At 63.6% G+C, this 24,597-nt stretch overlaps 4 protein-coding genes across 4 annotated transcripts; 1 reads left to right on the top strand and 3 right to left on the bottom strand.

The window, feature by feature from the left end:
- Positions 1 to 166: 166 nt before the first annotated feature.
- Positions 167 to 3,458, bottom strand: CHLRE_10g425850v5 (uncharacterized protein). Its single transcript, XM_001702679.2, has 6 exons — positions 3,140 to 3,458; positions 2,807 to 2,866; positions 2,594 to 2,631; positions 2,262 to 2,333; positions 1,898 to 1,991; positions 167 to 1,621 (listed from the first exon to the last, which is right to left on the bottom strand). Exons 1-6 carry the CDS (start codon positions 3,195 to 3,197, stop codon positions 1,485 to 1,487), a joined length of 459 nt encoding a protein of 152 aa, XP_001702731.1. The 5' UTR covers positions 3,198 to 3,458; the 3' UTR covers positions 167 to 1,484.
- A 650-nt stretch (positions 3,459 to 4,108) lies between these two features.
- On the top strand, positions 4,109 to 9,164 carry CHLRE_10g425800v5 (uncharacterized protein). Its single transcript, XM_001702510.2, has 6 exons — positions 4,109 to 4,442; positions 4,607 to 4,683; positions 7,011 to 7,087; positions 7,409 to 7,612; positions 7,867 to 7,977; positions 8,192 to 9,164. Exons 1-6 carry the CDS (start codon positions 4,324 to 4,326, stop codon positions 8,312 to 8,314), a joined length of 711 nt encoding a protein of 236 aa, XP_001702562.2. The 5' UTR covers positions 4,109 to 4,323; the 3' UTR covers positions 8,315 to 9,164.
- A 2-nt stretch (positions 9,165 to 9,166) lies between these two features.
- On the bottom strand, positions 9,167 to 13,548 carry CHLRE_10g425750v5 (uncharacterized protein). Its single transcript, XM_043066550.1, has 10 exons — positions 13,298 to 13,548; positions 13,110 to 13,181; positions 12,927 to 13,037; positions 12,729 to 12,788; positions 12,407 to 12,460; positions 12,009 to 12,161; positions 11,569 to 11,733; positions 10,934 to 11,278; positions 10,503 to 10,623; positions 9,167 to 10,050 (listed from the first exon to the last, which is right to left on the bottom strand). Exons 1-10 carry the CDS (start codon positions 13,340 to 13,342, stop codon positions 9,908 to 9,910), a joined length of 1,269 nt encoding a protein of 422 aa, XP_042919947.1. The 5' UTR covers positions 13,343 to 13,548; the 3' UTR covers positions 9,167 to 9,907.
- A 158-nt stretch (positions 13,549 to 13,706) lies between these two features.
- CHLRE_10g425700v5 (uncharacterized protein) lies at positions 13,707 to 21,218 on the bottom strand. The gene is made up of 12 exons (XM_043066549.1): positions 20,784 to 21,218; positions 19,907 to 20,653; positions 19,229 to 19,389; positions 18,649 to 18,853; positions 18,218 to 18,344; positions 17,616 to 17,868; positions 17,220 to 17,406; positions 16,894 to 16,990; positions 16,136 to 16,348; positions 15,661 to 15,822; positions 15,027 to 15,206; positions 13,707 to 14,596 (listed from the first exon to the last, which is right to left on the bottom strand). The coding sequence occupies exons 1-12, from the start codon at positions 20,789 to 20,791 to the stop codon at positions 14,315 to 14,317; spliced, it is 2,622 nt and encodes an 873-aa protein (XP_042919946.1). The 5' UTR covers positions 20,792 to 21,218; the 3' UTR covers positions 13,707 to 14,314.
- Between the last annotated feature and the right edge of the window lie 3,379 nt (positions 21,219 to 24,597).

The raw sequence follows: 24,597 nt of genomic DNA, 5'->3' as shown, positions 1-24,597 counted from the left end.
CTCTGACATGAGTGGCGTTTTTAAGGTTTGGGCGGTCCACGCAGGGGGGGGGGTAGGAAACAAAGTGCCAGACCCCATGCCCCGAAATCCCCCGGGACCCCCCTTGAGGGGACGACCGACCCCCTGACGGACAAAACCTTGTTGTTCAGGGGTTAAAACCCCTCCATTTAATACCAAAGTGGTGTCAATCGACTCCTCTTGACGAGCACTATCACTCCGTGTCATCAGCGGTCCTGTTCTGAGACTTCGGTCACCGGGATCCTATCCATGGAAATCCCCTCGACCCAGACCACCCCGCGCTCAACTCTCTGCCGCGTGACGAATGGACAATGTGCATCGGCAGCCTTGTTAGACGTGAATTCGTGCGCACCAGCGCTTCAGAGCCCAGCTGTGTCAGTGCGCATGTGTTGAATGTGGAGACATGTCCCGACATGTCCACGCCCGGACGCGCAACTTAGCCCTCCCACGCTTTGTCTGTGCTTATTACGTCATAACGTGCACATATGAGCCTCGTACTGCAGCGTTTGGCCCCTAGTTCTGCTTGTGGGGCGCTTCCCGAAATCCGCCAGGATGGGCTCCCGAAACCCGACGGACCCCCAGGGACGAGGACCGACCCCCCAACTTTGGCGGCCCAGAACTTCCTCACCAGACACCGCCTTAAAAAACTAAAAGTACGTGCATAATGCTCTCCTAAAGCTCTGTAATTTTGAGCATGGGGTAAGAATCTGAGCTTTCTACCCCCCCCCCTGGTCCACGCGCCAGTCTCTGCCCCGAATCCTGCTGCGCCGCCCGCCGCGCGCGGCCATGGGCACGGCCGCCGGGCGCCAGCCTCAAGCGCAGCAGTGGAGGCCAAATGCCCCAGGCTAAAACGTAAAGCAAGTACAGTAGCATCCTCTAACGTTTAGCGAATTACCAACTTCATACCGTACACTAGCTTACATTTCTCTAATGCACGGCGTGCTCCTGCAATGCGAATGGCCAGTCCTCCAACGGTTTAGTGATGGGTACGCACGTGGCAGTGTGGCACCCGTGATACCCAGTCGGTCAACCTTACCATCCGCCCCAGCCCCCGACCGAACCTTGCCGTATGCACCGGGATGCACCCGTGCAGCCACCAGTAGAGCATTGCCAACCACAGCCACATACAGTACTTCGAACCTGTCTTCCCGCTTTCATCCAACTAGCCACGCACATGGAGGCCAATGCACTGGTGTATCCGCAGGTGTCAGCTTGTTCAACATCATTTACAGTATATACAAGGCGATCCTGGTCCAGCAATACCCACATTATTACGGCCACACACTGTCGCCGCCGCCACTCTGTCCCAGCGTCCATAGCCCGCAAAGCGCAGCGCCACAGGGCCACCTGTACGTGGTGTGACCGATGGCGGCGCCGTGCACAGCCGTCCGTTGACGATGCCACCCCTCCAGGCGGCGGCGACGCAATAGCCCTGGCGCTGGTGTTGCGGGGGCACGCTTACAGCCTTACACCTGGCTGCTGCCCTGCTGCTGGCCTTGCGCCTCGTGGGCCTCGGAGCCGGAGGCGCCGCTCATCAGCGCGAGCCCGTTGTGCTGGAAGAAGACCAGCGAGGCCAGGAACGCCACCCAGCAGGAGAAGTAGCCTGCAGCGCAGCGGGTACGTAGCTACTAGCTAGCTAGGTGGGACATTGGGAAGGCTGGAAACGGAGACACTACTGCAGGGGCCATGCGCGAGCAAGGCCAACAGCAGAGCAGCATGCAGTATAGCCAGCAGGTGCAAGCACCCCGCAACACCAACGCCAGTGCCAGTGTGTAGCTAGGTAGCAGCCTGCTGGAGGAGCTAGGCTGTGGCGGCGGCGGGGAGCGCTGCTGCCACATGCCGGTTTGTGCTGCATGTATGTGGGCGGCCCAGTGCTCACCGTTGCCCACCACCACGAAGGGGCTCTTGAATGTGGGGATGCCGGCGCCAGGAATCCACCATAGCACAAGGAAAGTGCTGAGGAAGGGCGCAATCTGTGGTGCGTGATGGTTGGGTAGGAGAAGTGTGCCGGGACGGACAAAGTTGGGTATTTGCGTTCAGCGTGGCGGAGGTTGGCACATACGGTTTGTTGAGGGTGCGGCGATGCGGCTGACATTGGGCGCGGGCGCAAGTAAGGCGACCGGGTAGCTTGCTGTAGCCGTGCGTTTCCCATCATTTGCTGGTCACGTTGCCTCGCTCTTTTGCCCCCGGGGCTCCCCGCCTAGTTGCCCCTGCTGTCCTGCTATTATGCTGGTGCTGCGTACCTTTGCGGCGAGGGAGGGCTTGAAAGTGCAAATGATGGCGTGCACGAAGGTAAAGAACGTGCTAATCGCACCCTGCGTGCGGCGTGGTGGGCACGTGAGTGGCCAGTGTCAGCACGCGTGCAGCTGTATGTACTACGCAATCAGGTCATGTGGCGGCAGGAATATTGAGGCCGTGGCATTGTCGCGGGCTTCGCCATGTAGGTCCAAGGAGGCAGGGTCGCGAGATGTGACCGCAGCAGCTCACGTACGTACGCCAGCACAATCAAGCGCAACGCAGGCAGGCGCAGCAGGACGCAGCACGCACGTGCTGTGACCCCGCGAGCGCAACTCACCACAGCAACCGCCCACGCAACATACGAGTCGCATTTTTCTGTAAATAGCATGCGTTGGGACAAGGGCAAAGTACGTGAGAGGCCGACAGAAGGCTGCTGGTCCGCGGCATTAGCTTCGCAGGTGCCAGGGCACTATCGACACGGCACCCGAAGCTACTTCGTTCACTGCGCATCCTAAATGGTCACAACATATAGCTGCATGGATTGACTTACCGCACAGCACACCGGCAGCAATAAGTTCGACGATGGAAGCTGCCAAAATATAATACACCGCTGCGCGCTCGACGTCCAGGTCGTGCAAGAGTCGTTCAAATGGCTATGTCAGAAAGGTTTTATTACGTTGACGGCAGCTGGCCCGTTCGCGGGCCACAATAAGTCATGCATGGCACTGCGCGCGCGAGGCCTTGCCAAACGTCTCCCGGAGCGCGCCCCAATTTGTCCAAACTCAATTGGCAAATACTATCTGGGGCGGGGGGTCTTGACCGCGCGTGTCCCTACAGCCACCTTATCTGACACTTGCGCGCTGAGCAAGCGCTTTTACCTCACCCGCATTGGCAGCAAATGACTCCTTCAGAGCTGTGCCAACAGAGGCCATCGAGACCATCTTTGGTTCGCGAGCGTGAAAAAGCGTACAGCTGGCAGCAGGTGTGGGTCGGCTGTGCTGAGGAGCAGTGAGGAGCGACGTATACAGACGATAAGCTGCACCCACCAAAGGGGTACTGAAGAAATGTATAGCGCCGACGCCAGGGCCGACCGATACGGCACGCACTCGAATACGGCTCGATCTAGTGGGGCCGAGCGCCGATGTGAAGCTGCCACGTAATTACGGTTTCTTAGCTGTTAAGTATTGTCCTTGCAACTTGCGTCCGATTTGCGCTGAATAATGTAAAATATGCACAATAATGCCAGCGGTCAAGGGTTCTCCTGACTTGCCGCCGCCGTTAAGCTTCAGAAGCTGTTGTCTGTTACACGCATTTGCACCGCAGGTGGCTCCCGGTTGGTTGTTTCAGTAGACCGGGTGTGTTGAACAGCAGCCCGTGGGGCGCTGGGTGCGTCCCGGCTGGAGCCGGGATAACGGTGCTGGGGGCCGAGGGCGCGCCCCCACACAGCCAGCACCAGCGGCGGCCGCAAGTGTCAGATAAGGTGGCTGTAGGGACACGCGCGGTAAGGACCCCCCGCCTCAGATAGTATTTGCCAATTGAGTTTATATAAATTGGGGCGCCTAAGGCGGACAGGGTACAGGCGTAGGGCTGGCGCACTACTGCGGCTTAGTCCGTCTCAGTCTGTCTTAGGCACGCTTTGGCTTCTGGTAGCCGAGGTGCCTGTCGGCTGTACCGGCATTAACATTGATGTGGATTAGTACGTGCAGTCTGCGGCAGGGGTGTGCACGCGCGGGCCCAATCGGGCCCACGCCGCTTGGAGGCTTGGGGGGCCAGGGGAAGTTGGGCTGCCTGTGGCAGCCCAAGGTAGGGCTGGATTGAATGTTCATCAAGAGGCTTGCAGCCGGATTCTCTAGCTTGCCATAGTTCACTGGAGCTTCTTTATGCTTGACATTTAGTCCTTGCACCTACCCCGTTTGCTTCCGACATAAAGAATTTATGAACCTGAACATCGCCGCCAAGACGCTCGCAGGCCCCAAACCTGGTGCAGCTACAAAACCTATTAGCAGCGTAGGTAGTCCTCGGAAGTCGCGCCCAACCGTGTCTTCATACGCGGCTGTCGCGGCGGGCATGGCGCCCAACGCAAAGAACAGCTTCGCAGCCCTGGACGCTGTTGGCGACGACGAGAGCGTGGCAACAGCATCGGTGCATAAGGAGGAGCCTGCAGAGAGCTGCTCATCTCATGACGAGTGAGTCCTGGCTCGGTTGTGGGCGGTATGCCCAGGGTGTTGCCGCAGGCGTGACTCCCGCCGCAAAGCACACCGTGGGAACGAACTTGGGCGGTGCTTGCTGAGCATAACCCCTGACGCCGCTCGTATCACCCTCTTAGGCTTGCCGTCGCTGCTCTACACAGGCAGGAGAAGGAGTCGACATCGGGGGGGCGGCGGAAACTGCGGAACCCGCTTGTATGGGTGGACCTCGAAATGACCGGTAGGCGGGCAGGGGAAGGGGGTTGTAGATACCAGCCCATACTAAACCAAACCCAATGCAATAGAGCGAGGAGGAGAGCGTGGTCGATGCTTGACAACGGAGTGGCACGCGACAATGGTCCCCATTCCCGAAATGCACCGAGTTCCCGGGTTCCCAGCAAAACATCCCGCAAACCGGTAGAAAGAAGGCGATGAGCTCTTCGGTCTTGCGCGTGAGGGCGGTGCTGACGGTAGCCGCCTTCGAAATTGCCACCCAGGCTCAAACACACGCACGCACGTTCTATCTAGCAATGCAGACTAGGCACACGTTGAATACCCACCTAGAAGACATCAAGGGAGCCCGGGCGCCCAGGAGGAGACCAGCGCCAGGGCGGGACGTTTGCATGTGCAAAAAGGGAAAAGGCAAACGGTGTGAGCGGAAAGGCGCGCGAGCGAAAAAGGCAACAGTATTCTATGTGCACGAGCCTGGGTGGCAAGAGAGAGGGGAAAACAGGCAGCGGGCAATTAAGTAGAGGCAAGCACGCATCGGCATGGGGCCGCACGAGGGCCAGGGGGAGGGGGGGGTGGTTGGGGGAGAGGCAGGGTGCGGGCCGCGGACGGCTCCCCACAGCCCTGCCAATCCGGGTGCCCTCACGCAGGAGAGGGCATCCGGAGCCTGTAGGCGCTAGGGAGAGCGGGACGGGACGGGGTAATATGGGCACAGGCACACAGAGGGAGGAGACAACAGCAACCCGAGACACACGGCAGAGCCTGGGTGGCGGAGACGTCTGGATGTAGGGCCTGGTAGAAGAGCTTGATGCCGGGCGCGTGCCGTCGCAGGCGCCACTCCAACCCCCAACCCCCCCCCCCTCCCCCCCACCCCCACCCCCACCCCCACCACCCACCACCCCGCCCCACCCCCACTGTCCCATCGCACACCCACCCCACCCCCACCCCCCAAACCCATTCACCCACCCACCCACCCTCGCACCTCCCATCCCCAAGCACACCCCACCCCCCTCATCCCCACCGCATCCCCACCCACCCCAACCCTTCGTCCGCACTCACCCCACGCGTACCCGAGCAAAGTCCCAGGCGAAGCCCGAATGCCACCGGCGGGAGCCCACCCATTCCCTCCCCGACCGCGCGCGCTCAACTGCTCCCCACCGCTCCCGAGCCCGGAGTACAGCGAAACGGCCCTATGTTGATAGCCCCCGCGTGCGCTGCAGGGCCATCAACGCCGTCAATGTAAGTAGCCGGAGGCGAGGATCCCACCATCGTCCTCGGCAAATCCCGGAAAGGACCATTCCACCGAGCTTGGAGCTCAGCGAAATGACCTGGCGTGGATAGCTCCCGCATGCGCGTAGAGCGATCAACGCCGTCAATGTAAATCACCCGAGCGAGAATCCCATCGTCCCTCGGCAAATCCCGAAAAAGCCTCCGGCGCTCGCCCACCCGAACCCAGACGTATGCCGTGAGTCCCAAGCCCGGCGCCCTAATTCCCGGCTCCATTGCTGGGGCTCTGACGAAGGGGGATTGCGGGAGTGACCGGGTGAAGGGCTCGACTGGGTGCAGGAGGAGGGACGTGTGGGTCGTGCCGGCGTGCAACGATGGGCGTGTGCGTGTGCACAAGCCCCATGGAAAGGTCTCCATCGGCAGCGGGGTCAGTCCATGGTGGCTACTTGTGGTATGTAGCGAGGGTGCGGCGGTGAGAGCTGCAGGGCTGGGTCTGCACGCGAAAGCACCGCTCAGCGCAGTAGCAGGCAGGAAGTAGCAGGCAGGCAGTAGCAGGCAGGCAGTAGCAGGCAGGCAGGCCAGTGGCACAGGGGCGGCGCCAGCCTGGCTGTAGCAGTAGAAGCAAGCCCTGAACGCAATGGGCGGAGCGCCATGGCACAGCCCTGTGCCTGAACGCCTGGCGCTTGCATGGGCTTGAGGGGCCTCAGCTGTCAGCGCGCGCGCAGAAGGCATCTGACAGAACGGGTGTACGGCAGGCAGCACATGGGAACACACACACACACACACACACACACACACACACACACACACACACACACACACACACACACACACACACACACACACACACACACACGCGCGCGCGCGCGACGACCCTGTACACGGTGGTGCAGTGCGGAGCTAAACACGGCTCCTCGTCATGTCAGGAAAGCGCGAAGGGACAGGTCCGATACCGTGCTTGGCCACGGGTGTCAGGAAAGCACGAAGGGACAGGTCCGATACCGTGGGTGGCCACGGGTGTCAGGAAAGCACGAAGGGGACAGGGTAGACCACATGTGCAACCCGGGAAACGACCTCATGTTGCTGTTTGTGTTGCCGTGCATGCCTCCGCAGGGCTGGACATTGAGAAGGACACCATTATTGAAATGGCCTGCATCATTACGGACGGAGAGCTGGAGAGGAGCGTGCAGGTGTGTGTATGGGTGGTGGGGTGGGGTATACGGTATGCCTGAAGTAGGTCCCAAAAGTCAAGGCATCGTCGGCGGGGAGGTTGTTTCCATCATTCCACCGTTTCCCCAAAATTATGGGGGGGGCTGAGGGGACTCGGGCACCCATTCCCTGCCGACTTGCAGAGCTACTGATGCCACTGCAAGCCCCCACCTGCCCTACCGCCCCCGCTAGTTTGGCTTGGTTTTGCTTAGTTTGGGCCGGTACTGACAACCCCACCTGCATCCACCTCCACCCTCCACCCTCCCTTCCCCCCCTTCCCATTCCTCCTCCCTGTGCGCCAGGGCCCCGCCACCGCCATCCACCACAGCGACGCCGTGCTTGAGGGCATGAACGACTGGTGCAAGGAGCACCACGGCGCCAGCGGCCTCACGCAGCGGGTGCGGGACAGCCGAGTGGACATGGGCGCGGCGGAGCAGATGCTGCTGGACTTCATCGCGGAGCACACGGAGGAGGGCATGGCGCAGCTGGCCGGCAACTCGGTGCACGTGAGCGTGTGGCACGGCTTAGGGGTGGTGGGGGTGGGGTGGGAGCGTTGGGGTGGGATGGGGTGGGGGTGGTGGCATGGTGAAGGGTGGAATCGCAAACACTATCCTGCGTGTCTCACACACATGCGCATTCGAACACAGACATACATAGCACCTGTTTCCAGTGCTCTCTTACTCCAACTCGCCCAACCCGCCATGTGTCTGAACCTCCACGCCCTGTGCCCCGTGCCCCGGCCCCCCGCCCCCCCTTGCAGGTGGACCGCATCTTCCTGCTCAAGCACATGCCGCGGGTGGTGGCGCACCTCAACTACCGCATCGTGGACGTCAGCAGCATCAAGGAGCTGGCCAGGAGGTGGTTCCCCAAGGTGGGGGGGGAGAGGGGAGGGGAGGGCTAACCCGTATAAACGACTTCGCCATGCGCCCTCACTCAACCCCCCCCCCCACACACACACACACGCGTGCACACACACACACACACACACACACAAACACAAATACAAACGCGTGCATACACATACACACACACACACACAACACACACACACACACACACACATGCACACACATGCACAAACACAGACGTACCGCAAGGCGCCCCGCAAGACGCTGGCTCACACGGCGCTGTCTGACATCAAGGAGTCCATCGAGGAGCTCAAGTACTACCGCAAGGCCGTGTTCAAGGACCCGCGGCAGTGCAAGTAGAGCGCGTGTGCAGTTGCCTGTGTCAAAGAGTTGCAGTTGTGAGGCTGTGTGTGCGTGTGTGTAAGTGTGTGTGCGGGTGTAGGTTGAAGCCTGTGGTGCGCATCGTGCGTGCACTGTATGGTGCGCGTGGCGGCCTGGTGGGGCGGGGCGGGGCGGGGCAGGCGAAGTGGCCGTGATGATTATGGAAGCAATGCCGAGGCGGTGCCGCCTGTCCGGGGGCAGTGCTGGAGATCGGGATGTGCAGTATCTCGGTGCGTGTAGACTATGTACATGGACCGAGTCCAGGCATAGGAGCGGTGCAGGCGCGGTGCAGGAGCGGGCGGGAGGAACAGGCGCGGTGGAGCAGGCGGCAAGGACCAACGGTGGCGGCGTGGCATGTGATGCGGGGGGAGGGTGAGGGTTGGCGACTGGCCGGACCGCCTGAGCTACAAGCCCGCGACAGTGGTGGCAGACGTTTGAGGAACATGTCCGCGTGCCCGCAGGGTGTTGCCGGTGTGTTGGCAAATGTTCATCATGATTTCACCAGGCGAATGTCTTGTGGTTATGTGGACGGTACCGTATGATGCCGGCTACGTGCCGTGCACTGCGGACTGGGCTGACTGGGGCGGGATGGAGGCGCTCCCGGGCACCCTTGGAAGAGAGGCGTGGGGATACCGTGATGAGGCCTGAAGGCTTGAGGCTTGAAGCTATGTTGTCATATTCGTAAGCACCGGCGCATACCAACCATGTGGCTGACCTGGGCTGACGGCGATGACGGCGGAACCGCTTCGGGGCTGAGAGCTGGAGGCCTGGAGCCTGCTAGGGAGGCCCGGTACGGCAATACCCTGTCCGGTGCAGTCATGAAAGTGACGCGACATGAGACCCTCCATCTGGCTCCTCATGACAGGGCCCCAGGCCGTATGGCCGCAGGCCTTCAGTCAGGAACACGGCGCCGCACCGTACTGTTCGTAGCAATGCAGTCCACGACTCCGGTATGCACGCCTGGGCCCCAATCGCCACTGTGCTTCCGGTCCCCACCACCGCGCCACCGCCTGCTCCATCACACCGTGCGCATTTTCCATATCGCATGGAAGTCCTGGCTAGCGCCCTCCCCCGAAGGCCTTGCCTCAGACCACGAGCATCACGCCCACCGCCCCCGAAAACACAAGCGCCACAGTCTAGGCGTGCGGCGGTGAGTGCCCGCCGCTGTCCTATGAGCAACCACCGTTACCGCACACCACTGGTTGTTGGAGATCACTACAGTACCCGTGGACATCCCAAGTTAAACACGCTCGGGGGACACGGCCGGGGCAATCGTCCGCATGCAGTGCGCGCCGTGCCGACGGAGTAGCCGTCGGCGCAATCGCATCGTGCACCAGCAGCCGGACAGCGACAACCCCCTGCCGTACACACGCGCACATCCCGCCCCACCATCCTCTCTTTCTCTCCTCCTCCACTCCCGCCGGGACCACCTCTTCAGGCTCGGACATCAACCCGCCCTCCTGCCCTCCTCCCCACCACCTCCTCCCTTTCCTCCCCTCCCTCTCCTCCTCTCCCTCTTCTCCCTCCTCCCCACCGCGTCCTCCCCTCCTGCCTCCTCTCCCCTCCTCCTCCTCACACCACGCCGTCGCTGCGCTCCATGAACTTGCAGTAGGACAGCTGGCTGCAGGGGCCGCCCTTGGCTGGGTCGAAGGCCACCTTGTAGAAGGAGCCGCCGCCCGTCACCACAAGCACCGTGTGCGGCTCGGCGCCGAAGCCTGCAGAGGGAGGGAGAGGGCGGGCGGGAGGGGGAGGCGGTTGCATTCATGATTAGCTAAGGGAATGGTAGACGGCAGGCAAGCTTGGGGGAAAAGGGGGGTACACTCATCATAATTTAAGTGGGGGTCAGGGATATCAGGTTTCGACACATGAAATACTGCTGTGATGAAGGCTGCATTGCTGCCATGGCCAATGCGCCGGGACTCCTGACTCCCGCGCAAAGCGCCCTCCCCTGCCTCTTGCACAGCCGCTAACCCCACCCACCCAACCACCCACCCACCCACAGTGGCCGGGCCAACGCGACGGCCATGGCTTGCTTCATCCCCGCGCTCCCGCTTGCCCCCTGCTTGCCCCCCGCTGGCTCCCTCCCTGCTCCCCGCTTGCCCCCCGCTAGCTCCCTGCTTGCCCCCCGCTTGCTCCCCTCACTGCCCCCCGCTAGCTCCCTGCTTGCCTGCGATGGACGGCGGCGGCGCGCCCGTGGCTGGGTCGGGCGGCTCCTCGTGCACCCGGAACTGCGCGAAGGACCACTCGCTGGCAAAGTACTTGGGCAGCGGTATGGCGGGCACGTAGCCCTGTGCGGTGGGTGACACGGTGCGAGTGTGTGTGTGTGTGTGTGTTGGGCGGTGTGTGCGCTGGTGTTCGGGCACTCGGGCGTATGCGAGCAGGTGGAGGGTGGGCGCTACATTCATGACTAATTTAATGAAGTGGTAGACGGTACCACGGTGGCGGGAAGGGGACGACAGGCGGGGGCCCAAGCCTGTCCATGTCGCCTCCACGGTCCAGTCAGGCGCCGGGAAGTCGTCACACCGTTGGATGACCCCACTTGGACGAACCCTGCTTCCAACTGTCTCTCCCCCTCCTCCCGCCTCCCACCTCCCTCACCTTGACAATGGACAGGAAGGACGTGGGGTTCTGCCGCTGCGGCGGCGTCGCGCCACCCGCTCCTCCGTTCCCAGCCCCACCACCCGCCGCCCCCGCCTCCCCGGACGTCGACGCCGGGCCCACCGGCGACGCCGCCCGCCTTCCATCCTCCGCGCCGCCGCCACTCACGCCGCCCGCCGCGCCGCCGCCGGCGGCGGCGCCGCCGCCTGCCGGCGCCACGGCCACCGCCGGCGACAGCGCGAACACGTGCACAGTGCTCTTGTCGCTGGTGAGTGCCAGCCACTCGCAGCAGCGGCTGAGGGCGAGGGAGTACACGTGCGCGGGGTCGGCGCCACGACGCAGCTCCTGTGGAGGGAGGGCGAGGGTTACAGCGGTTACAGGCATGGTTGGTACTACCGCGGCATTGATAAACGGGCACAGCCCTCGAAACACCCACCCCGCCCCGCCTTCCTTCTACCCTAGTGCCGCTTGCAACTCCGCCTATGCTCCGCTAGTTTAGCTCGGTTTGGTGTATAGTTCGGGCTGGTATTCACAACCCTCTCCCCTCCCCTCCCCTCTCCCTCCCCGCTTCCCACTCCCCTCCCCTCCCCTCTCCCCCCCCCTGTCCCCTCCCCCCTCCCCTCGCCCCTCCCCACCTGCAGCAGCTGCCCGTCCGCGGTGTTCCACACGCGCACCAGTGTGCCCTTCTCGCTGGCGGTGGCCAGCCGCTTGCCGCACAGGCTGAGCGCCAGGCAGCACAGCGCGTTGGTGTGCGCGGCGATGAACTTGGTCTGGCGCCGGTCGTACAGCTCGATGCGGACCTGTACGTGAGGGGGGAGCGGGTGGGGTTACATTCATGATTAATCCTGAAGTGAAGGCGTAGCCAGGTACAGTAATACAGTAGACGAGTTGTTACCGATGACTCGGTAGACGGTGGCGGCGATGACGAGGTGCAACCGTCAGGGGAGGAGAGAGCATAGGAGAGGGCTGGGCCAGCAAAGAACCCGCACCGACCACGTCCCCTCCCCCCCTCTCCCCTACTCCTCCCCCCTCCCTCCTCCTCCTCCCTCCATCCCCCCCTTCTCCCCCTCCCCACCTGCCCTGTGTGCAGCCCCGGACAGGCCAGCACGGTGTTGTCGCTGGAGGCGGAGGCGGCGGCCACGGAGCTGATGGCCACCAGGCCGCGCGGGTTGGCGGCGGTCTCGGTCTGGTGCAGCAGCTTGAGGTCAGCGAAGTTGTAGACAAGCACCTGGGCAGAGGGGGGTGAGAGGACCGGGGGGTGGGGGCGGAGGGGTGGGTGAGTGGGTGGGCGTGATGGGTGGGTGAGTGGGTGGGTGTGGTGGGTGGGTGTGGTGAGAGGTGGAGTGGAGGGTGTTGGGAGGTGTGTTGTGGGGTGGGTGGGAGCTGTCAGCCAACCGTACACACCCACCCACCCACCCACGCGCCCACACCCACACCCACCCACCCACCCACACCCCACACGCACACGCACACCTTGTGCTCCAGCGCCACCACAATGCGGTCCCGCCGCAGCCGCACCGCGCGGACCTAGGAGGCACACAGCAGCAGGCAGCAGCAGGCAGCAGGTGCCGCCGCACACACACACACAACACAAGAGCAATCAGCAGATGGACACCACGCGTGTGCAGCAGCATCTTGCCAGGACTCTTACAGTCATATGCCCGACCGGCGCTTACGGTGCGACCCTGTGATATCACCAGCCTGCGACACGTTATCCCCACTGGCGCGGCGAGTAGGCGCCAGGCCACATGGGGATAATGCCGCAGCTGCCCTGCCGCCCGCACGAAGTACGCACCTGGCTTCGGAAGGACATTTCCCCAATGCACTTCCCCTGATGGTCGTCCCAAATCATGACCTGCGCAAAGTCGTGTGTGAGCAGAACGAACACGTGTCAGGCGATAGTTCAGGACCGAAGTGCGGCATGCCTGGCGCCGGGGAGTGGGGGACCTCCGACTGCGGGGGTCAGGGTCTGGTGGCAGCTGGGTGCACCCACCTTGGTCGGGGGGTACCGTGGCGCTGCCCCGCCGCCCACGATGGCCAGGATGTTGCAGCGAAACAACATTTCGACGATGCCTATCCCCCCGTTGTTGAAGCCGCGACAGAACTGCGCAACGCGCGGGCGAGGGGCTCGGTTAGGCAAAGGGCAGGCAAGTGGATGCCAGTTCCGGGCACGTACCGTTTCTTTAAACGGCTCGCAGTTATAAACGCGGAAGCCGTTCGTGGTTCCCACGGAAAAGCAGCCATAGTCCTGCAATAGAAGGGGTCGCTCGCCAGGGTTTGTGTTTTCCTTTCTCTCGTGGCGCTCTGTCAAGAAGACCGTCGGACCTCCTGAGGAGGCCAGCTCCACTGATGCCCTGGACTTACCTGGTTGAATCCTACGTGCAGGATTTGCTCAGGGTAAGGCTCCATGGGCCTAACGTCGCCCAACGCTCACGAAATCCACTGCGCTGGGGCCAGCGGCCCCCTAAAACACGTGCAGCAGTAACAGCTTAATAGCGCAGATAGTTGCGAGTTGAAGAATTTGGACTCAGGACAGTTGCTCAAGTGCGTTGCAGCTCGCTCAACAAGTTGACAGACAGCGTCGTAAAATGCGGGAGTTTATGCACAAGCCTATTGCGTTACCTGCCGTTTCAGGCCGAGACCAAGCCAAACTGTCGGAGCCCGCTGGATCACCATCTGCGTGTGGGAATGTTGGGCCTCTAGCCCTCGCCCCCCTGCTCTCCCCCCGCCCTGGGGTGCCCCGTCTGGTTTGGTTTCGTCCCTCCCACCCCCGCCGTGGTTTGGTCCCTCCTCCCATCTCACTCCCTGTCCTCCGTCCACCCTTGCCGTTCCTGGCTGGTTGCCACAACGGCCGGCGTGCAAACCTTCGCCCTGGCTGAGCCACAAAGCTGGACAGGCAATTTGCTAGCCCCCGCCCCCCCCCCCCGCTCCTGTTTCCTCGCCCCCCTCCTGGCTCGATGGCCACAGTGGCCAGACTGCAAACCTGTCCCCCCCATTCTACGTTCTGGCCACCCCAGTCATTCCCACGCGCGACAAGATTACCGGGCTCAAAATTTCGTCACTTCACCATGTCAGGCCGCCCTCGGGCCATCCTCATTCCCACCCGTTCGTCAATGCCGCTCACCCACATGCACGCTGCCTGGCGCTTCGCACGTCACTCCCACACGACGCACACCGGCGCGCTGCTCACCACCACACCTCCAGCCGCCCCCTCAGCCAAGCCCCCCCCCCCCCACACACAGGTCAACCTCCCTGGCTGAACACCGCATCCGAGTTTGCCAGACCCGTACGTCCCTGCAATCCTGCAACTTCGCCACCACCACCACCGCCCCCACCGCCACCCGTCACCACCACGCCACCACGCCGCCTGCTCCTGCACCCCTACTCCCGCAGCCGCCGCGCCACCTGCCTGTTGCGCAGGTGCCGCACCGCCGTGTCCGCCTCCACCGCCAGCAGCTGCGCCAGCTGCCCCGGACCCAGCAGCTCCAGCAGCCCGCCGGGGCCGTTGCCGGCGGCGGCGGCCGCCACCAGGTCAGTGGCGGCGGCGGCGGCCTCCGGCGGCGCCGCCAGCATCTCCAGCAGCTGCGGCCCAGTGGCGGGCGACTCGGCGTCGGCGCCCAGAGCCACCAGCGACAGCCGCAGCGCGGCGCAGCGCATGACGGCCTGTGTGAGGGTGGGGTGGGGTGGGTGGGGGGCGGGGTGGGGTGGGGCGGGTGGAATGAGGAAGGGCAAGGGAAGGGATGATAAGGCACACGCCTGGTTGGGCAAGGCACAGGAAGGTGTGGGGTGGGTCCATCCGAGGCTGACAAGACCACCCAGGGTTAGGCCTGGGGCGGGGCGCCCGCGTGAGGAGTCACCCCTGGCCAACGCCGCCAAGCAATACAAGGCTCAAGGGCGCCCAAGATGAAGGTTACCGCCAGACCTCCTCCGCGCTCTGTGGGCGTGGGGTTCTGGGTCTTGGTTGAAGTACACCACCCCATCCGCGCCCCTGGCCGGCCCGCACGCCCACACGCACGCCCACACCCACGCCCACACCCACGCCCTCCCACACACGCCCACACACGCCCCCGCCCTCGCCCCCACACGCCCGCACCTGGCCTACGCAGCACCTGCGGCACACCGCCAGGCTGGTGGCTCGGTCCGCCTGCAGCGCCACCAGCAGCAGCGGCGGCACGCCCGGCAGCCCGCCGCGCACGGCGCCGCACAGCAGCGACACCAGCGCGGACCAGGAGCGGGCGTCGGGCGCCGCCGCCAGGTGGACGGTCACGTGGCCCTGTGGGTGGGTGTGGTGGGTGAGGTTACACTCATGATCATTTAAGGAGTGAAGGCGTTGGGGGTGGGGTTACTTTCATTATTAGTTAGGGAAGTGGTAGACGGTAGGGGAAGTTGCAAGATGGAACAGGATAAAAGCAGGGAATCAGGGGACAGCAAAGGTGGGCGTTGGGTGGGGGTGAGGGGTTGTGGACATATGGGTGGTGAGCAGCAGGCGACGATGTAGGGGCGCAGGTGGGGATTGGGGCGTGGGGTTGGACGCCGCGGTGGTATTGAAGGATGGCGGAGGGTGGTGGAAGGGGGTTCCATGACCTTCCGACGACGGCGGGGGCCGGAGCGAGTGGCGTGGGATTGAGGACGCGGGTTTGACAGGCACGGCGGCATGGACAGAGTTGTGGACACAGCCCCCAAGACCACAGTCCTCCCTTCCCTCCTCCTTCCACAGCGGCACCCACCTGGGGCAGCGGTGAGCCCTCCGCCGCCGGCCCCTCCACCGCCACCTGCACCGCAGCCGCGGCGGCGGCGGCCGAGGCCGAGGAGGAGGAGGCGACCAGTGAGGCGGCGGCGCGGCGCAGGCCGGACTCCAGCGCGAGTTGGAACTCCAGCAGCGCCGCACCCTGTGTGTGTGTGCGTTGGTTGTGTGAAGATGCTGTGCTGAGAGGTGTTGGGCTGGCAGGCAGTTGAGTACGGAGAGCAGGAGCATGCATACCGTCGTATTCTGTCTCATGTGGGACAGTTGTATTGTAGGGCTCTACCGCCCGCAGACAGCAAACAGCCGGACCTGGCAGCGGACACAGGCACACGCCCGCGACCACAGCGCCTCAAGCCCGCCGGTCACGCGGCCACGTGGCTCCCGCCAACACAACACACCACGGCTTGACCCCCTCCCGCTGAACCCCAACCCACACGCACACGCACACGCACACGCACCTGCAGCTCTGGGTAGGGCGCGGTGGGGTGGCCCCAACCGCCGCCGCCGCCGCCGCCGCCGCCCTGCGCCTGCGCCTGCGGCACCTGCGACGCGCCCGGGCCCGGCGGCGAGGTCACGGTGAGAGACACGCGCACGGCGCCGTCGCCGCCCGCCGCCGCCGCCTCCAGGGCTCGGGAGCAGCTGGCTAGCTCGCGCATCCAGCCGGGAGCCAACTGCAGGTGGGGCAGGGGGGAAGCCGGTCGTGTGGGGAACGGATGATTAAATTTCACAAGTATGAAGTTTGAGGGTGGGGAGCAGGGGCGGGTAGGGGAGAGCGTTATGCGGGGCAGGAGAGCAAACCGTGGGTGGCGCCACACCAGGACAGCAGCGCTCACGTGAGCTCTGCACCGCGCGGCGGCTGCGTTGCTCTTGCCTGCCCCAATCCCCCTTGCCCCAATCTCCCCTCCCCTCCCCTCCCCAGGTCATCACTGGCGCGCTCGTCTTGCACTGTCGTGACTGGGTGGCCCTTGTGATGATGGTGCTTGATCGTTGGGCTCGGGTTGGGGCATACCCCCTTCCCCCATCCCCCACCCACCCCGCCTCCCCGCCCCGCCTCCCCACCCCCCATCCCGCCCTCCCCACCCCCCATCCCCCCCCCCCGCCCCTCCCACTCCCTTAACTAATCATGAATGTAACCCCCCGCCCCCCCCCTCCTGGACGTCGGCACTTCACTTCATATTTGATACACACCATCCCATGGATGGCTACCCCCCCTCACCAGCTGCTCCAGGTAGTCGTGCAGCAGCGCACACCCGTCCGCCGCCAGCGCCGCCGCCTCGGGGCCGGGGCCCGCCGCCTCGTGCCGCGACAGCCACCTGGACACACACAGCGCGCGAGGCCGTGTTCACGGGAGTGGGGAGACAAGCCCCGGTGGGCGAGGCACAGCACGCATACGAAACAGTTTGTGTGTGGGGCCATGCGTCTTTGTCCGTGCCGTTGTGTCCGTGCCGCTATGTCCGTGCCGTTGCTGTTCTTGTGTGTTTTGCCGCACGCACGCCTGAGTCAAACACACACGGCGCCACACACCCGCAACCCCGCCCCCACCTGGCCAGCTGTCCATCCAGCCCAAAGTACAGCCGCCAGCCCGCCAGCTCCGCCGCCTGCGCCCGCAGCGCCGCCGCCAGCCGCAACGCCGCGCCGCCGTCCGCCGCCGTCGCCTCGCCGCCCGCGCCCGCCGAGCGCTCGCCGGACTCGAGAGACTCGGCGATGAGCAGGGCCGCGTCGTCGATGCCTGTTTGCGAAGTTTGATAACAATTTCGGAGGCCGTCAGTTGTATGTGTGTACAAAGTTTGGCATGAACACAACCGTTTACACAGCCTTTCTCAGCCACGCGCAGCTGGCTACAAACCCCGGAATGCGCATTACTAACGGCAAGGCGAAGGGGTATACCGTACTTGTCCGCGTGTTTGCACCAACCCACACGCACACACGCACACGCACCCGGCGGGAGCACCTCATCAAACAGCAGCTGGCCCGCCGCCGCCGTCACGTCGTCACCCAGCGCCAGCTCACAGCAACAGCAGTTGGCGAAATCCAAAACGTCCAGCGCCGCCAGCGGATCCAGGCCGGCGGCGGCGCCCGCCAGCAGCGCCGCCTCGCGAGCCGCCACGTCGGACTCAGTGCCGGCGGCGGCGCCGCCGCCGTCGGCGGCGGCTGCCGCGGCGCGGCGCTCCTCCTCCTCGGCGGTAGCGGCCTGTTGGGTGCGGCCGTGTGTGACATGCGCGGACCGCCCTCAAGACGGCTACCAGACGCCGGCAAGCATCTCGCCCAGCCCTACCGGCCTCGCAGCCGCATCAGTGGCAGTGGCACCACGCCCTCGACAACTCAAACTTCTGAGGCATTCACTTCGCCAGTGCGTCCCTGATGGACGTCCCCCCACCCACCCACGGGCTCCTTCCACCCGGGAACCATTATCCATCACGGTTGGTTTACTCCGGCTTGGAACAAACTAACCCCGCCCCTCTGTGATACACACCGTTCGCATAACTCGCTCCCCCCCCCCCCCCAAAAAAAGAAACATCCTGGCCTCCTGCCCTGCGCACCTGCAGCGCCGCTATGTAGGGATAGGCAAGCCAGCGCGCCACCCGCGCCCTCGCCGCCGGGCCGTAGCCGGGCGAGTGGCGGCAGGACACGGCAAAGGTGGCCAGCTGCAGGCGCAGCTCGTTGGGGCTGTGCGTGTGGGGCAGGGGGTGGCCAGGGGTGGTGGGGCAGGTGGTGGTGGGCAGGTGGTGGTGTAGGTGTGGTGGTGGTGGTGGCGGTGGGTAGTTGGGGCTAGGCAAGGACAGGGTACCAGTAGGGACGCGGGGCGGGTCAGCATGGATGGGTGAGCAGTCCACGGCATGAAACAGACATCAACAAAAAGCGCCAATGCCTACAACCACGACCCTTACCCCGCAACCTCTCTCTCGCTCACTCGCTCTCTCTTTCCGCACTCCCCACACAGCAGCCCCCAGCACCCACACCCAGCACCCACCGTATGTCTGTGGCCAGGCAGCTGGCCAGCGCCGCCGCCGGCTGCGCCTGCCGCTCCCAGCAGCGCCGGAACCAGTGCTCCAGAGCCAGGTAGGCGCCGTAGCACTCGGCGTCGGCGGCGGCGCGGCCGGCGGCGGCGGCGGCCTCGGCGGCGGCGGCGGAAGAGGAGGCGGAAGAGGAGGCGTCGGCATCGGGCGCGGCCAGGCCTGTAGGCGCGGGCCGTTTGGGTTGGCGTTGGCTGCATGTGTGTGCGTGCCAATCGTGGGACACAGTGGGGCATACACACGCATGCACACGAAACATATTCCAGGCCATCTCCAGAAGCTGGGTCATTCCATCCTCCCTGACCCCTCCTGCCCTTCTATGCTTCATACAAACCATTCGTGTGAATGGCTACCCCCCCCCCTTCGCCCCTCTCCCATCCCTCCTCCTCCCCTTCCCAAGCCCGCCCGACTACATACGGTGATGTACAACGACTCGCTTATGCAGCTGCAGTTCTCCTTGCCGCGCGACTGTTTCCTTACGGGATTGGTTCAACTCCCCTCTTCCTCCCCTCTCCTCCCCTCCCCCTCCCCCCCTACCCGTCAGCCTGCGTGTGTGCGCCGCCAGCAGCTCCCCCGCCAGCTGTCCCCTGAGCCCGGGCCGCAGGCAGCACAGGTAGGGCGGCGCCAGGCCCAGCTGCCCGCGCTCCAGCAGGGTGGCGGCGTAGTAGGTCAGCAGCCGCTGGGCCAGGTCCGACGTCCTGAGAGTGTAGGGGGTGGGGTGGGGTGTTGCCAAGATGGGTGCAAGGGGGTGGGGGTTACATTCATGATTAATTAAGAAGTGAAGTCGTAGGCAGGTACAGTTGCAGCGTAGACGCGTTGTACGGGGGGTACGATCATGATTGTTTTAGAAGATGTTTTCGTGGGGGGGTGGGGGGACAGAAGGACAGGATGGAAGGGAGGGAGAGAAGGAGGGTTCCGTGTGTTGGGCGGCTGCGACACGTGAGCGGGGAGCGGGGTGGCCCGCGTGTGTGCGGTGCTGATGACTGGCGTGCTCCAACCCGCATCTAAGCGCATGCACATGTCCCGACACGCCGGCACTCAGCTCGTGCTGCCCCGTCATTGGTTTTCCCTCCTGTCCGTTTCGGTTCCCCCAGTTTGGGCTGGTACTTACAACCCCATCCCTGCCTCGCCCCAGCAACAAGCAGCACCCCAGCAACCCCACAACGCGCGGCCTATGCGCCCAGATTCCCAGTCCTGCAACATACGCAAACGCACTTGTGCGCCTCAAACGGGTCAAGCAGCATTGACGCCGCGCCGCCGGCCGCGCCGCCGCCACCCCCGCCGCCGCCGCCGCCCAGCACGCCCAGCCCCTCCAACGCCAACAGCATATGCGCCGCCAGCGCCGTGGCACGCCACCGCCGCTCCGGATTGGTGGCGGCGCCGCCGCCGGCATCGTCGCCGCCGCCGTCAGCGCCGCCGGCGGCGGCGGCGCCGCCGCCACCGGCGCGATCCACCAGCGCCCCGTACAAGTGTGACGTGAGATCTCCCATATCGCCTGCAACCAGCAGCCCCTGTACCTGCCGTAGCGACTGTACGGCAGGCGGGCCCGCCGCCGCCATCGCCGACGGCGCCATCACGTGCTGAGCGAACATGGAGGCGAAGCCGCCGCCAGCGCGCGCGCCGGCGGCGGCGGCGACCGCAGCGGCGGCGTTCGCGGCGGCCACGGCGGCGGCAGCCGCCGGCGCGCCAGCGCCGTTCTCCTGCGCGGCGGCCACCGCCGCCGCGGCGGTGGCGGCGGCGGCAGCCGCCGCCGCGCCGGCGGCGCCGCCGCCGGAGGCGGCCGCGCCGGCTGCGTGTGTCCCCAGCACCACTGACATGGCTGCCTCCACGGAGCGTTGTGCGGCGGCGGGCGGGACGCCGCAGCGGGCCAGGGCCGCCGCCACGACGTCGCCGGCCACCAGGTCGGGGGCGGAGTGGGGCTCGGGCGGCACGGCGCGACTGAGCTGGGACTCCAACCAGGACCTGTGGGGGTTGCAAGGATGTTTGATAAGCGCTGACTTATCGCAGCGCAGTGGAGATAAGTCTAGTTATTGCGACGTAACTGCCGTGTTGCGTTAGAGTCACGCACGGCGCAGGACGCTCGGGTACGTGCCTGTGCATGGGGCCGAACCGAGCTGGGTCTTGTACGCGTCAGGAGCACACGGCGCCTTATCTGCCGTTGTGCTTCTGTACTGTATTTCGGATCGTCCCTCTGCCGGGACGGTGACCTCAGTGTGTCGCACTTAAACGTTCCCTACATTTCTGGACTTTCTTTGCAATCCTATACCTGGTTCTAACTATACTTGACCATGTATGGACCGAATAAGCGTTTAATATATACTCAGACGGAGTTGCAGCGTTTTGTTGCGCGATCCTGCTCAATGGAACCCCTTAGCTTGATCACGCTCGCTCTCTGATCGTAAGGGAATGCCCTTCGAAGCTTCTCTGGCGCTTTGAACCACGCTTTGGTTCGGGGGCCGCATTCGGGAGCAAATCGGAGCAGAGCGGAGCTTTCAAGCGGAGCAAAGGCGCGCGAAGCGTTGCGGACAAGGCGTTCGGCAAGTCACTGAAAGCAAAAGGGCATGCACAGCTGTGCGGGCGGGCTACTTGCTTGCCATGCGCGGTCCTGCTTGCCGTGCCTTCGTGTCTACCCGTCGCTTTACAGTTCACAGCTTTGTGCAATACCTTTCCACATCTTCCATTGTGCCACCCCCACCTCCCCAAGACCCTCAGGACTTTTGGCGCGGTACTTCTCCTGTCTGCCTATCCAGGCCGCAGGGCCCGCGTGCCCTTGGGGAAAGGGCGTGTGTGCCGTTGGGATCCGGCCTGTGCGCCGCAAGCAACGGGCTTTGCGCCCTTGCCTTATGGACAATGGACGGCATACGTGCCCTTATGATACGGCCTGTGTGCCGCAAGCAATGGGCTCCGCGCCCTTGCTTTATGGACAATGGACGGCATACGTGCCCTTATGATACGGCCTGTGCGCCGCAAGCAACGGGCTCCGCGCCCTTGCTTTATGGACAATGGACGGCATACGTGCCCTTATGATACGGCCTGTGTGCCGCAAGCAACGGGCTCCGCGCCCTTGCTTTATGGACAATGGACGGCATACGTGCCCCTATGATACGGCCTGTGCGCCGCTAGCAACGGGCTCCGCGCCCTTGCTTTATGGACAATGGACGGCATACGTGCCCTTATGATACGGCCTGTGCGCCGCAAGCAATGGGCTCCGTGCCCTTGCTTTATGGACAATGGACGGCATACGTGCCCCTATGATACGGCCTGTGCGCCGCAAGCAACGGGCTCCGCGCCCTGGCTTCATGGACAATTTACGGCGTACGTGCCCTCATGATACAGCCTGTGCGCCGCAGGCAACGGGCTCCGCGCCCTTGCTCCATGGACACTTCACGGCGTACGTGCCCTCATGATACGGCCTGTGTGCCGCAGGCAACGGGCTCCGCGCCCTTGCTTCATGGACAATGCGCCGCGTACGTGTTCTTATGATACGGCCTGTGCGCCGCAAGCAACGGGCTCCGCACCCTTGTTTTATGGACAATTCACGGCATACGTGCCCGTATGATGTGACCTGTGTGCCGCAAGCAACGGCTTCGCACCCTTGCTTTTGGGTAATAGATGGCATACGTGCCCTTATGATACGACCTGTGTGCCGCAAGCAACGGGCTCCACACTCTTGCGTTGTGGATTATAGACGGCATTGAAATGCTTACGTGCCTTCGTTGTACATGCCTTTGCGTTGTGGACAATGTGTGGTCTGAGCGCCACGTTCGGATACGGCGTGTGTGCCGCCAGCAACAGGCTTTGCGCCTCGCATCATGTGTCTTGCGATATGGCCTGTGTGCCGCATGCAATTATGCTGCCTGCCCTGTCGTTATGGACGCTTCGACTTGTTGCGTGCCCTGCTGCGTGCCCTGTCGCAATACGCCTTGAGTGTACCGTGCACGGCAAGCCTGCGCCTCGCTATTGCTTCGTGTTGACAACGGAGCGGGCTTACGTGATCATGCGTCACCCTGTACGTCTTGAGGTCCGCACGCACATCATACTATCACGCGGCACCACCCTTGTAGTTTGGCTGACGCACCCCAAGCCAACCTATATGCATTCGATGTGTGCACTAGGCCCAAGTGCCGAATTTGTTTTTCCGGATATTTCGCCCTCAGTGAGCGATGTGGAGTTTTGTGCAGTTCGGCCAGCATGCTATGCCCAGCCAATAACAATACCGCATGACGCATAACTATACCGCATGACGCATAAACATGCCTTCGTGCCCTGCACCAGGCATCGGACGCTGTGTCACGCAGTGAGCCCGACCCTGCGCAACCAACATTTTGTTGCGAGATACGGTCGGAGCTGGGATTACAGCCTGCCTGGTGGGTTTGGATGGCGCCCGTGTGTTGGGCTGGGCTGTTGCTGCTCGCGGTGGGGCCCACCACCAAGTCACGGCACCCATCCGCCCTCCCCTCTTGTTGGCCCACCCGCCTGTACACATGCCAGTCACCCGCTCGCCATCCTGTGAAAGCGGGTAGCCGACTTGGCAAGCGCTTTTCCTGACACTTGGCGCAGGTTTGAGTGGGATACCAGAATGGTCTGAATGTAGTTGTTGGATAACCAGTACACTGCGGTGTGTAGCTGGTTAGCGGGAGTGCCGTGCATGAAACACGCTACTCGACCCGCCATGCCCGCGCGATGGTACCACCAACCGTTCAACCCAGATCCATGCCGGGGTAGCATCGACCCCACAGTCAGACTGATAGCTCCTATCCAGGTGTCAGGCGCCATGTATGTATCTGTGGACGCGTCAAGCTGGCTTGTGCCGTAGCGTTGGCCGCCTGTATGGCACGGCATCTGTGTCACGTTATGGCCTCATGCTTACCGTAGTCACGCGGCTTGCGTGCTGTGCGGCACGCTCCCTGCCAATCCTTCAGGACATGTATGCATACATGTTACTTCGTCAGAGCCATAGCAGGGGCAGCGTGTTCTGTCAATGCCTCATGAACCCAGAGACCCAAGCCAACGTACGCATTAGTTCCGCAACGCACGTCAATGCCAACTGTATGTGTCGCCTGCCCACTCGCGAGTGGACGCCTAGGGAACCAACCTTGGTTCCTTTCAGCCCCGGCCTTACTTCACCCGGCGGGGCAATTACTTATCACCGAAGTGCTAGGAGCAGTGTGCTATATGTCATTACTATTAAGAGCGTATGGCGACACAGGCTCACATGTGGGTAGCCAGGCTTGGCAGGCATCCCAACTCAGCCCGGCCTCCTCACAGCAGTACCACGACGTGCCCGTACGTGGTCGAGTGCGGAGTTTGGCTGCCGGCGTGGCTGTATCATCTCTCACATTGGATGACCCATCCGCCACTGCTGTTCACTACTGGCACGTCCCTCGAGTCGCTCACCCACCGGCTCCGCCCAGCGTTCGCTCCCTTTGGCTGGGCCGGGGCCCGTGGCGCATCCAACCCGCCATCGCGGCCCCGAGTGCTCCTTATTTCCTCCCATCACTACGCCTTCTATCACTATAGATACATTGCGCGTTCCACGCGTGCCGGGTATCCTTCACCCCTCCGCGCCGCTCGACCAGGCCAGCCTTGCTGGGGTTGCTGAGGTGTTACCCTTCATGTTGCCCTCCCTGCTATTACGGTACACCCCACAGCTGCCGTGGCGTACGGTATCGGCACGTACGGGACATTGTGTGCATGCATCCCCGCGGCGTTTGGAGGCAAACATTCACGTGCGCGCCTGTCCTGCGTCCGCCGGGGTGATGCTATCTATGGGTGTACCTACTGCTTGATTGGTAGTGACTCTTATGCAAGACACTGCAAATCTCAAGCATGGCACCTAGCTAGCAAGAAAGAAATTAGTGTTCGTGGCCATGCTGCACGGCTGGGCATGGCTGCCCGCATCCTAC

The sequence above is a fragment of the Chlamydomonas reinhardtii genome, chromosome 10 (genome assembly GCF_000002595.2).
Source record: "Chlamydomonas reinhardtii strain CC-503 cw92 mt+ chromosome 10, whole genome shotgun sequence".
NCBI lineage: Eukaryota > Viridiplantae > Chlorophyta > Chlorophyceae > Chlamydomonadales > Chlamydomonadaceae > Chlamydomonas > Chlamydomonas reinhardtii.
This window is presented reverse-complemented; position numbering and strand designations above follow the sequence as displayed.

Coding starts and splice junctions, on each gene's coding strand:
- CHLRE_10g425750v5 (XM_043066550.1), bottom strand. CDS start 13,342: ATGGAGCCTTACCCTGAGCAAATCCTGCACGTAGGATTCAACCAG. Junction 11,734..12,008: donor CGGGGCTGCACACAGGGCAG/GTGGGGAGGGGG, acceptor CCTCACGTACAG/GTCCGCATCGAGCTGTACGA. Junction 10,624..10,933: donor CCTTCCTGTCCATTGTCAAG/GTGAGGGAGGTG, acceptor CCCACCGCACAG/GGCTACGTGCCCGCCATACC.
- CHLRE_10g425700v5 (XM_043066549.1), bottom strand. Junction 18,345..18,648: donor TGCCTGGCCACAGACATACG/GTGGGTGCTGGG, acceptor CCACACGCACAG/CCCCAACGAGCTGCGCCTGC. Junction 17,869..18,217: donor CCTACATAGCGGCGCTGCAG/GTGCGCAGGGCA, acceptor CGCACCCAACAG/GCCGCTACCGCCGAGGAGGA.
- CHLRE_10g425850v5 (XM_001702679.2), bottom strand. CDS start 3,197: ATGGTCTCGATGGCCTCTGTTGGCACAGCTCTGAAGGAGTCATTTGCT. Junction 2,334..2,593: donor TTGCGTGGGCGGTTGCTGTG/GTGAGTTGCGCT, acceptor CGCCGCACGCAG/GGTGCGATTAGCACGTTCTT. Junction 1,992..2,261: donor AGCCCTCCCTCGCCGCAAAG/GTACGCAGCACC, acceptor CACGCACCACAG/ATTGCGCCCTTCCTCAGCAC.
- CHLRE_10g425800v5 (XM_001702510.2), top strand. CDS start 4,324: ATGGCGCCCAACGCAAAGAACAGCTTCGCAGCCCTGGACGCTGTTGGC. Junction 7,088..7,408: donor AGCTGGAGAGGAGCGTGCAG/GTGTGTGTATGG, acceptor CCTGTGCGCCAG/GGCCCCGCCACCGCCATCCA. Junction 7,613..7,866: donor TGGCCGGCAACTCGGTGCAC/GTGAGCGTGTGG, acceptor CCCCCCTTGCAG/GTGGACCGCATCTTCCTGCT.